This window comes from Sebastes fasciatus, chromosome 20 (genome assembly GCF_043250625.1).
Source record: "Sebastes fasciatus isolate fSebFas1 chromosome 20, fSebFas1.pri, whole genome shotgun sequence".
Classification (NCBI taxonomy): Eukaryota; Metazoa; Chordata; class Actinopteri; order Perciformes; family Sebastidae; genus Sebastes; species Sebastes fasciatus.
The window spans coordinates 972,224-985,000 of NC_133814.1; the positions used below are offsets into that span (position 1 = coordinate 972,224).

Consider the following 12,777-nt stretch of genomic DNA (forward strand, 5'->3'; position numbering starts at 1 on the left):
ACCCCAACTGCTCCAGTAGAGCTGCTCAGTGACCAGCAGATCAGACTGTGGTTGTACTGGGCAACGTCCAGGTGTGAATGTGTAACTGTGTGAATGAGATCAGGGTGTTCCTGTAAAAGAGAGCATTGCTCTCAGTGAACCTCCCCTGAATATATAAAGATAACAAAAAAGGCCAAATCCTGCTTGGTAGTAACGGCCTCAGTCCTTCTATGTTCCTCAGTCAGTCGTTGTTTAGTCACTAACATACTGACAGAGTTGTGATGACCTCTTATCTGTCTCTTTGATAAGATAAAACTCTTGTTGTCACTTTAAAGTGATAATGGAGTCTTTTCACTGTGTCGCCTGGATGCTTATCATAGCAGGTGAAGTTGTAAACATTTATGATGTCTGGAGTGTTATGACGTGTTTGTATGTGTCCTACAGCTGACAGACAGCCATCAGTACAGAGGGCTGCTGTTGAGGCTCTGTGTCTGTCAGCTGATTAATGGTGATTTTATATCAGATGGCTGACCAGAGAAATCATTTGACTGGGTAGTGGGAAAATGTAGGTTAATGTCAGGTAAATGTTAAAGCCAGTGTGCGTTTGCAGCGTGTATTGGATTGGTCAGATGACCCCACTTTGTGTGGCAGGACCACCCTGCGTTTGTTCCCTGGAGCCCTTTGTGTTGGTACCTGGGCCTCGTCGCTGGACTGGCCTCAGACAGGGCTAAACTGGGTCTGAACACGGCCTTACTCATTTCCTTAGTACCACTTTCAGTGAGCACTAGGTGGTCCAGATTTTGGAGTATCAGCAGTTAGCAGTTTCACCCCCCAACAGTTGGTGCTCCATGGCCCAATCCCAGACGGACAGACTCGGAGGCCGTAGGGCTGTCCCGCTGTCAAATCGCCACGTCCTTCAGCCGGAGGAAATTACCTACAATTCATGGTTACCATGGTTACCAGGGGAAGCATTAAAAAGGTAAACAAGGAGGAGGGCACATCGGTGTTCAGCCAGGCATAAGAAACATTATCATGAAGGATTTAAGTACGGAGGACCACAAGAGTCACAGAAATGGTAATAAAGCATTTAATTGATTAATAACTAATTGTACAATAAAAACAGACATTAATAAATTTGTTTACAAATTGATTTATTAAACTATGTATAAATGGACTAAATTACTAAATAATTCATCATTTGATATTTTAATATGCAATAAAAAGAAGAATTATAAAAATATTTTTAAATGAAATATTAATCCATCAATAAATAGTTCAAAATAAAAAGGGATTTACAAAAACACCATGAAACAGTCAATAAGTAAAAAAAAAAAACATGAATGAATTCATAAATTTAAAATTACTTTTTGACAATGCAGTTTTAAAAAAGAGAAATAAATAAATAAAATAAATTCATCAGCCAGTTGTTTTAATTTTGCTTAATGAAGTTTGACAAAAACAAGTAAATAGATATTTTGATAGTTGCCTCTCCTCTGGTAAGGCCTGGAAGACGTTCAAATAGGCAGTAACAAAAAGTCAAATAAAAATCCACAATTGACGTCGTCAAGGTAACGTGATATGTCGCCATAAAGTGCTGTCCCATTCATATTATAATAATATTATATTTTATATATACTGTATATTCATTCAAGCCCTCGCAGCCTCTCCCAGTCAACCATCAGTCAAGTCCCTGAGGGTTCAGGGTTTAAAGGTCCCATATTATGCTCATTTTCAGGTTCATACTTGTAGTTTGTGTTTCTACTAGAACATGTTTACATACTGTAATGTTAAAAAAAACATTATTTTCCTCATACTGTCTCCCTGAATATACCTGTATGGGTCCATGGGATTGAGCCCATATCATTCTACCCTACTCCTATTTTACTTTTATACTTCACATCTGTGCCCACTCTCCTCCCTCGTGTCTCTGCTCTCCTCCCTCGTGTCTCTGCTCTCCTCCCTCGTGTCTCTGCTCTCCCACTCTGTCCAATACTCCCTCTCTAGCTGGCAGTTTTTTTCCTCTCCGTGAATAAAAGCCTGATCCCTCAGTGCCTGGCAACCATGTTGAGCACACATTCACATGCTGAAAGAGCCGGACTGGTCCAGCTGACGCTGCTGAGACCACACAGCAGGCATCATGGGAGAGAAGGGGCACTAGAAAGGGACACGGAGAAAGCAACCAGAGGCCTGAAGGAGTCCTTGCATAGTGACGGAGAACAAAAAAAACTGAAAATGGGAATTAGTATAGTGTACATCAAGCTGGTTATGTGCAACTAGAGGTAAACTGGTTCCCACTCAGAGTAAAATATAGTCTTTTGAAGTTCACATTGGCTGCATTGCTGTCTGTTTGTACAGCAGTAACCAGGTTGGGTTAACGACTTCCTCAGTGTGCAGGCTCAGTGATGTCACAGTGGTTCAAAAAACGATTGCAAGCTGGAACATACAGATTTTGCGTGGCCTGAGATTCAAGAGCCAACGACTGCTTCATTGTAATTAATGTGTATAAATAAAAACCAGGCACGTGCATGTGATGAGAGCGCACAGAACAGTATCCGTGAGAGCTCTTTTAGCACGTTCCTGCACAACACTGAAGAAAAGTACTGTCAACTGCAGCTCTTCATCTCAACCCCTCATCCCCTCACTGTGGCTGCTGTCCTCACTGCAACGTTACCCTTTACTAAACTCACCGGCCACATTTTTATTAAAGGTTTTAAGTGTAAGAACTGCACAAACAACTCAACCCTGACAATGTAGACGTGCTTGTATTATTTAACAGCCGACAGGGACAAGGGTCTGTCCTCCTCTTCGGCTTCGCTGTGTGACATCTCTTTTATTGGTGCTGAAACAAAAAGCCTGTTCAGCCTATAGAGGGTCCCACATGTGATGATGCCTCCTCATGTGTGATACTATGGCCAAATTCCAATCCGGCCCCTCCACCCTCCCTCTCCGTGGTGGAGTGAACTCTGTTTGTAGTCACACTCACAGCTCAGTGAAGCTCCTTCTTTAAGCTGAAGGGTAGAAATACAGCAGCCACTTTGGGACAAACTTCCCTCTCTCCGGCAAGGAACTAAATATCAGAATCAGAAATACTTTATTGATCCCCCGGGGGAAATTGAGTTACATTTTGCTCCCGTTCTAGAATATAAATATAAATATATAAAATAGGGAAATCATAAGAAAATATAAATAAAAAAATATATATAACGACATTGCAAATAATACCGCTGAAAAATAAGATATATGCAAATAATATAAATGCATGCATTTATAAAAATGCAAGAATGTTGTTAATAATAATACAAAATAAAATAATAATGTTCAGTATAAATAAATGCAGTGGTAATGCCAGTGTAAACCAGATTATTGCACAGCTGGATTATTGCACTAAATTATTGCACTGTTAAATCAGTATTGCACAGTTGAACATATAATAAATGATGGGGCTCTAGCTCCTGATAGGTGTAAATATATATATATATATACACACACAATCTAATGAACATGTCTACAGTTTTCTAGACTGGTGAAGGGTATATTTGATCCTAAATACACTCTATTTACTTTATGTTGTTGACGTCTGTATGACGATAGAGTAGAATAAATTAAATGTCTCTCTTAGTTTCAGCAGTTTACAGTAAATGTTCGTACCGGTAGTCGCACAGAACTGACATTGGATCGTGCTCCATGACGAACACTAAATGGCGTTGCACGTCGTCAGTAAGGGCAGCTGGTTAGTCGGCATCGATGCAGCTCGCTGTTGGAGGGTTTTAGAACCCACTTCCACTCCCCACTGATTGGTTTGGAATGGCACTTAATATGGCGGACCCTCCACACGAACTCGCAAACGGAGTGGAAGTAGGTAGGTAGGGGGGGGGGGGGGGGGGGGGGGGGTTGGAATTGGGCCAAACTCTGCCCTCTCTCTACTGCAGTGTGCACACAACCACTTCCTGTGTGGGGAATTCTTTTAACAACGTCTTGTCTCTACTTTTGCTCTTCTCTAGGTCTGCACGGTCTCCCAAAGAGGAACGGTAAACTGAAGGACATCAGCCACTTCGATGCAGCCTTCTTCGGAGTCCACCCCAAACAGGCCAACACCATGGACCCCCAGCTCCGTCTCATGCTGGAGATAGCCTACGAGGCTATCGTAGATGGAGGTGAGGAAAGGACAGTAAATGTTTGTGACTGACTTGTCTTTTTTATTTTTTCCGTCAACTTTTCTTCAAGTCAGATTTAGTTTCAGAAAGAGTTTATTACCTGCTGATGAAACAGTGACATGTTGTGATGCAGGACTGAACCCGGCCACGCTGCGCGGCAGTAAGACGGGCGTCTACATCGGGGTGAGTGGCTCGGAGGCTGGCGAGGCGTTCAGCAGAGATCCAGAGGAGCTCCTGGGCTACAGCATGACGGGCTGCCAGCGCGCCATGTTGGCCAACAGACTCTCCTACTTCTTTGACTTCAGCGGTATGTACGCACGCACAGCCAGCTCCAGCATACATTCTCAATCTCTGGCTGCTGGTCTGATGTTGAGCAGACTTGGATCATGATGGAGATGCACATTGAAATATTCATAACATGTGCTGTTATCAAAATAAATGTAGAGCGACATGCACTATTACTGAGTTACTGCAGATGTGGTTTCTAGATCTAATCCACCTCCTCTCCTCTCCTCTCCTCTCTCTCCTCTCTCCTCTCTCCTCTCCTCTCCTCTCCTCTCCTCTCCTCTCCTCTCCTCCAGGCCCCAGCACCGCCATCGACACAGCCTGCTCTTCTAGCTTGCTGGCTTTAGAAAACGCCTTCCACGGCATTCGCCAGGGCCACTGTGATGCCGCTTTGGTGGGGGGGGTCAACCTGCTGCTCAAGCCAAACACCTCGGTGCAGTTCATGAAACTGGGCATGCTCAGTCCAGAGGGGACCTGCAAATCCTTCGACTCATCAGGTAAAAGAAAGAAGCGGCGTGGTCCATGTAGCTTTGTGGTTTTAGACGCCAACCATGTGCAGCAGAGTGCCCTGGTTGAATCCGGCCGGGGACCTCCGGCTCATCTTGTTTACTGGCATCTCTCACTATCTCATATACGCCTTCAACTTGCAGTCGGCAGTATATTTTTAGCATCATCAAAAATTCCAGTAATTCAAGTGTTCTGAGAGAAAACTACACTTCTGCTCCTCCTCATGGCATTTTATTGAGAGAGAGAGAGAGCGTTCCTATTGGCTGTGATCCAGCTGGGGGGCGGTGCTTGGTATTTCCTCAGCTGATCTTACCATGGCTGCCGGGTCACAAACTTTCTCATTTTACAGCTAAACAGTACACTACAAGATGATTCTGAGAACATCTGAGGAGAGAAATAGACATTACAGAAACAGAATACTGATTCATAATTAATCAGCGTTGCCTAGTTTGACCATTTGGTCGGAGTTCACGAGTGATTGACAGCCGGCTCCTATAGACGGCGGGCAGGTTACCTGTTTCATGCACTACTGTCAGGATATAGTGAGCGTTTCTACCCACTGCTGCTTTCAGGCAGGCTCTTGTTTAGGCTCAGATTAAGTATTATCTTATAGTTTTAGAATTTGAGAACCAAGTCCTCAAAGGCAGAGTCCAGCAGTACTGGACCTCGACTGGCTAGCTGATTCATTTAAGCATTAAATTGAATAAAATATTATTAAACACATTATTTATGAATAAAACTGACAAAAAAATAATAACATTGTTTATTTTTAGCACCACAAGGAAAATGTAATGTGCTTCAGGTCCCCTTTGAAATATTGCACAGCACTCTTTATCAAATCTGTAACAATCTTTTAATATCAGCAGATGTGGACATCTTTTATCTGGAAGCTTGTTTCCATAGACCATAGAGTCATATTGATTTAACTGTGTATTGTGTATTATTTACATTTGTGTGTACATATGTATGTGTGTGTGTGTGTATACTAATATAAAGTTAATATTTCTATTGTTTTGTTGGCCAGGAAATGGATACTGCCGCTCTGAGGCAGCAGTGGCTGTGCTGCTGACCAAGCGGTCGGTGGCTAAAAGGGTCTACGCCACAGTGGTTAACGCTGGCAACAACACAGACGGATACAAAGAGCAGGGTGAGGACGCACACTAACAGCCTGCCAGCTCCACACTCATACTGTAGGATGAGACGGGGACATGATCCATAGAGACATTTCTGAATGAATCTCTCGGTTAATCAGTTAATTGTGTGGCATAAACACATTAGTTGGTATAAAAGATGACATGGAGTGATTGCACTCAACAAAGGATCAGTATTTATACTGAGTACTGAGCGATGGATATGCTGTAATGAAGGCCGTGTCAGTCTGGAGTTTTTGGGAAGTATACGATTGTTTCTATATTGATAGGAGACCTTACTTCTCCTCTAACCTTATGCTCTGCATGAAGTCCATTATGACAGGAGAGGGTAGAGCTCCCCCTGCTGGTTCAGAGGGCCAGGTGAAGGGTTGTGCTGATGGGGAGCTCCATGGAGCTCTCTGGTTTTTGGCTGGACTGCAGAGGACCAGCCCTACAAACGCAGAAGTCTGTCACTGAGTGACTGACTGAGTGATGAAGTTACAGGATTGGTCAGCTGACTGTTGGCGTGTCCTCGTTGGTCGTTGCTCTTTCAAAATGAAAAGGCGGAGAACAGTTCTGTGTTTATGTTTTGTGGGGAGCGTGTCAGTGGTTCAATGTATCATTACGTAGTGCTGTTGTAAAACATGTGCTGTTGTTTGTGTTCGTTTAAGTTACGTTATGTTGTGCTTCGTATTGTGTTACCGTACATTCACACTAAGCACTAAGCACATTTTCACCTCACTTTCCTCCAGAAATAACCACTTTTGCTGCTTTATACATGTTGTGGAAGTCCCAGATATGTCAGCAAACCAAACGCCGTCATGTCTGGGTTCATAACGTCACCTGGCGGCGAGCTGTATTTACATACTGTATCTGTATCTAGCAAGCCACACGTCGCTACTGCAGTATGAACCCAAAATAAACAGACTGTGCTGTGATTTAATTGCAATACGATTCAAAATGATGCAGAAATACTACTACATCAACACTCAACATAACGTCATCTAGGCATAAATACAGCAGCGACGTTGTTGTTAACGGATCAAAAGTGATGCTGGAATAACTACATAATGATGCTGATTAGTAAAAAGTCTGAATTCATGCTTTGTCAGGTCTGTCTGCAACACAACAAGCAAACAACTTTTAAAATGCTTGTTTTCTGAATGGAGTTTGGATCGATCACTGTCAGGCTATGCCAACATTGTAGCTGCTCCATTAACACTCCATCTAGGAATAAATACGGCAGCAACAACGTCAGTGATGACATAAACTTTAGTGAAGTGTGTATATATTGTTACACCCCACTTATATGATGAATGCTTTTGATACACATGATTTAATAAAAAACTGAAATACTTTTAACCTTGCAGACTGTATGTCATGCTAATACCTTCTCACCTTGTATAAAATGTATAATATACTGACTAGTAAATGTTACCATTTACTATTACTGAATGTCATTTGCTTCATTATAAGTTGTCTTTCAATAAAACATTAAGATATAAGTGGAAAAAACTGTTCACAAAACATAATAGACATGACCACTGACTATTGGTGTAACAATTTAGCCACAAATTCACATAATGACCATAAACGGTCCAGCATTATACTGGGTTTTGACTGAGTCTTGTTTCTGGTTTCCTCGGGCTCCGCTGCCTTCACCTACTGTACTTATTACCCACATTACTTCAGGTTCACCTCCCAGGTGATAAACCTTTGATCACCTGACTGCTCGTGTGTCTTGACTCTCTCTATTTCAGTGATGTCACCGCAGTTAACATGGCCAGAGATTCAAAGATCCAGTTCATGTTGTAATAAATCCTCGTCTTTGTTAAAGCAGTGTTGTTGCACAGAGAACAACAGTTGAAAGGACGCATCACAGGAAGCTCTTTGTTGGTTCAGATCTGTGATGTGAATGTGTGTGTGTGTACAGTAGCAGTTCTGGTCCTGACACACTCCTCTTGGTGCCCTCAGGTGTGACGTTTCCTTCAGGTGAGATGCAGCAGAGGCTAGTTAGTTCTCTGTACCAGGAGGCCCATATAACTCCCGAGCAGGTGGAATACGTGGAAGCCCACGGCACCGGAACAAAGGTCAGTGCACACAGAAGTCAGGTCATTGAGAAGTCTTCTAATGGGACTCGCCAGGAGGGTCTCACCTCTGCTCTCTGCTCTCTACATGCAGGTTGGAGACCCACAGGAAGTGAATGGCATCGTCGGTGTGTTCTGTCAATCAAAGCGAGAGCCTCTGCTCATTGGCTCCACCAAGTCCAACATGGGCCATCCCGAACCGGCCTCTGGTCTGGCCGCCCTGGCTAAGGTGAGAGTGACAGCCCTCCTCTGATTGGCTGCTCTGAGGATTCCTATTTTTTCTTTTAGAGGGATGCAAACAACAACAGTTTCTGTCACAGTCATATGAGTGACCTGCACTGAGCAGGGTTCCGTGGTTGTTTCCTCTAGTCATGCTGGACTGTGGCTGACACAACACATAGATGATATACTTATGTGAGAAATGTATTACAGTGATTTGACCTGCAGGATACATCTGCCATTTATAGGGATTATTATGAGCTATTTAATAAGATTGTGCTCTGTATCTCATCTGTTTGTGCTGTATTGGTTGCAGGTGGTGCTTTCTTTGGAGCATGGACTCTGGGCTCCAAACCTGCACTTTAACTCTCCTAACCCCGACATCCCAGCCCTCAGCGACGGTCGGGTTCAAGTCGTCGACCGGCCTATCCCCGTCCGTGGCGGCATCGTAGGCATCAACTCCTTTGGATTTGGAGGTTCAAATGTTCACGTGATCCTTCGTCCAGCTGAGAAACCAGCCGCCGCCGCGACTGCACCGCCCAGGACGATCCCCAGGCTGCTGCAGGCCTGTGGCCGTACAGAGGCCGCGGTGAAGGCCATGCTCCAAAAGGGGGTGGAACACACTGCAGATGACAGCTTCCTGTCTCTGCTGAATGAGGTATCAGGAGTTCCTACTGCTAGCATGCCCTACCGAGGCTACACTGTGATTGGCTCTCAGAGCGACACCACGGAGGTGCAGCAGGGGCAGGCCGCTGCCCGGCCGCTCTGGTACGTCTGTTCAGGTGAGTCATCAAACAAGTGGGGTTTTTATTATCTATAGATCAACACGTCAGAGGGTTTTACAAGGACTTTTTTCCCAATGGACACAGTTTGTGGATTATCCAGAGTATCTGGACACACTTTGTGGATTATCCAGAGTATATCAGGACACAGTTTGTGGATTATCCAGAGTATCAGGACACACTTTGTGGATTATCCAGAGTATATCAGGACACAGTTTGTGGATTATCCAGAGTATCAGGACACACTTTGTGGATTATCCAGAGTATATCAGGACACACTTTGTGGATTATCCAGAGTATCAGGACACACTTTGTGGATTATCCAGAGTATATCAGGACACACTTTGTGGATTATCCAGAGTATATCAGGACACAGTTTGTGGATTATCCAGAGTATCAGGACACACTTTGTGGATTATCCAGAGTATATCAGGACACAGTTTGTGGATTATCCAGAGTATATCAGGACACAGTTTGTGGATCATCCAGAATATATCTGGACACAGTTTGTGGATCATCCAGAATATATCTGGACACAGTTTGTGGATTATCCAGAGTATCTGGACACAGTTTGTGGATTATCCAGAGTATATCAGGACACAGTTTGTGGATCATCCAGAATATATCTGGACACAGTTTGTGGATTATCCAGAGTATATCAGGACACAGTTTGTGGATCATCCAGAATATATCTGGACACAGTTTGTGGAAAGAGGTGTTATTCCATTCCTCTGTTGTACTGAGGGAAAACCAGAAATCACATAGACAATATCTGTAAACCTGGACCAATAAAACCCAAATGATCTGCATGGAGAGAAACCGACCCATTAAACGTTTCTGTAGAACTGAGTAGCATTTAACAACTATTGTATGTGTGCTTTGGATTACTGTAATTTGTCTACTATTTAAAGGGACTGTTGGTAACTTCTTACACGTATAAATCAATCCGGGTCGGTGTCCCATGTGCGCTCGCGTGTTTCTCCGCTGTTCAGACTCAGACTCCAACACAAACTACAGTGAAGCACCAAAACCTCTTGGTTGTATCTAGTGAAGCCCGTCTGTTAAACAGTGTTGGCCGCGGTCGGAGGACGCGGGGGAGACCGTAGCTTTGATCTCCAGGACCGGAGTCTCTGCTGTACTCTGCTCCTCTGCCTGCCTTCACTCACACACCGCGCTCGTTCTCACTCTTTCGCTCCACCTCTCACGTCCATGCGCGCACACTCCACACTGCAGAAGAGTTAGTTTATCTCTGAGAATATCTAGTGAATGTTCAGTGGACGTTTGTGTAGAAATAACTGCTGCAGCTCCTCCAGACCAACAGAGGTTTCCCGTGTCTTGTGAAGTGACGGGGCTCCGCAGAGAGAAACGTTATCGTCTCTGACCAAAACTCCGGCGTCTCCCCTGTTCCCTCCGGCCGCGGTCGGGAGTCTGAGGCAGGAAAAGCCAACACTAGGATCAGCACTGATTCATGGAGAGACCTTTGTCTGGTCAGCTAACATTACTGCCAAGCAGCTGAAATATAGAGTGATATTGTGCTTTTAGCTGACGTGTGTCTCCTCGCTGTGTTGAGCGATGCTCCTTCATGTCTATGTAGAGCGAGCACAAGCACGAGCAACAGGATGCTGACTTTAGTTGACTTAACGGCCACAGGTGTCGCTGTTAACAAGACATTTCTGATTCTTACAAACAGTCCCTTTAACATTGATATGAATTACTATTAATGATGTGATATTTCCTGATGAAAGAATAATAACTCTTGAGCTCTGGAATGGGACTGTTGATGACGGATGGCTCTGTTCAGTGAGGTGTGTGTGACTGTGTGTTGTATCGACAGGTATGGGAACCCAGTGGGGCGGTATGGGCCGCAGTCTCATGCAGCTGCCAGACTTCAGAGAGTCCATCCTGCGGTCAGACGCAGCCCTGAAGGACACCGGCCTGGTTGTGTCTCGCCTACTCATGGACGCAGACGAAGCCACTTTTGAGGACACCGTTCACGCCTTTGTTGGCCTCGCCGCCATACAGGTAGAGTAGAGACGCCATGTTTGATGGGGGAACCCTGACAAATCGGTGTCATTGTGACATGGACTACAGGGCGGGACTTTTCTGTGCTGAAGTAAACTATGTTGACTTGTTCTTCAATGTAGTTTACCAAGTTACAGATTTGGAATCTAAAAACCTCCACATGTCCCCCTGAGTTGACAGATATCCCTTCTCATCTCAGAGATGATGTATCTCAAGGGCTTTATCCTGATTTCAAGTGCCTTAAACCTGCATTCTTTGTACCAGCCAGAAGGGGGCGACTCCTCTGGTTGTATAGAAGTTAGGGATGCTCATTTTGAAAAATGTTCTTAACCGATAACCGACCTTCGTTAACCGATTATTAACCTTCGACCGACAAGATTTGTGCCTCGTGCCAGCTGCAATGTAGGAGCACAACAGACAACTGAGTCTCCAGTTCACCGTCCGGGAGCGTTAACTTAGCAGCTACGATGCTGCGTGTAGTGTCGCGGACATGCAGCCACTTTCCAGTAAAAGTCTCCACTGCACATTTAGTTTAGTTTAGCAGGTTGTCAGCTGTGTGTCTGCCCGGCGGAACGACACTCTGTCTGCCCGGATTAACTTTAGCGATTGTCCGATAAACAGTGTGTGTATTTGTGCTACGTTAGCAGCTCTAGCATTGCCGGAGGCTTCTTGCTCGCCGCCGCCGCCACACACATACAGTCTGTCAGCGCGGCGTAACTTTAACGAGTGTCGGTGTGTGTGTGTTGGTGGTGAGTGTGAGGTTGTTGGTGGCGTTCTAGCTGTGATCGTAGGTGTAGCAGTGTGTGTACAGTTTATTTGTCGGTGAATAAATGCTATGAAACTACAACTCCTCCGCTCTGCTCAAGAGAGCCGGAGACCAGAGCCAACTTCCTGTATCCTGCAACTCCGGCTCTGCCTCTTAAGGTGGGCTGTTAAGGTGGACCAGCTTTTCTCCTTAAAGAGACGAGCCGCTCCTCTGAGCCGCTCAGCTTTTGAGTTAATTATTAACATTTCTTTTAACCGTTTTAACCGATAGCGTTAATCTGTTAAAATGCTTAATGTCCGTTAACGGTTAAACGGTTGAACATCCCTATCACATACACATACAGTATGGTTGTATAGGACAGAGACTCACTGATCTAGAGAGATGAGAAGATGCTCAATGCCATTAGATGCTCAGTATGTGTGTGCTGTTGTACGACTTCCGTATAGTTAGTGTGTCTGGAATTTGCCACTTCTAATTTTGATAGCCAAATTTGCATCCATCTTATTTATATTCTTTTCCTTTCCTCTGTCTTATTATCTATAAGTTGATGTCCTCACACAGGGATCTTTAGAGGTGCTGTGTGTGTGCATTGTTGTATAAGCTGTGAGATGAGCGTGTCCTGGCCCAGATAGTTTCACACAAACAACATAACATGAAATCAGATTAAACAGAAATGCAATTAGAAAATCCTAAATAATACAAATCATATTAAAGACTGCATCGTAGCAACAACCTAAGTGGCACATTAAAACAGAGCTGTATAAAACCTAATTAATCATTTAACACATGCAAATTGCAAAATACCCTAAAACATTGGCAACCAGAAGATTTGAATTCATGGCCTTA

The 12,777-nt window shown here is 44.2% G+C and overlaps 1 protein-coding gene across 1 annotated transcript in view; it reads left to right on the forward strand.

The window, feature by feature from the left end:
* The window catches only part of fasn (fatty acid synthase), a 58,755-nt gene that overhangs the window by 13,109 nt on the left and 32,869 nt on the right, over window positions 1–12,777 (forward strand). The window contains 8 exon segments of the mRNA XM_074620449.1: window positions 3,981–4,133; window positions 4,267–4,440; window positions 4,715–4,915; window positions 5,950–6,072; window positions 8,030–8,145; window positions 8,237–8,371; window positions 8,678–9,143; window positions 10,978–11,165. Of these exon segments, the coding sequence (XP_074476550.1) occupies window positions 3,981–4,133; window positions 4,267–4,440; window positions 4,715–4,915; window positions 5,950–6,072; window positions 8,030–8,145; window positions 8,237–8,371; window positions 8,678–9,143; window positions 10,978–11,165 (1,556 nt within the window).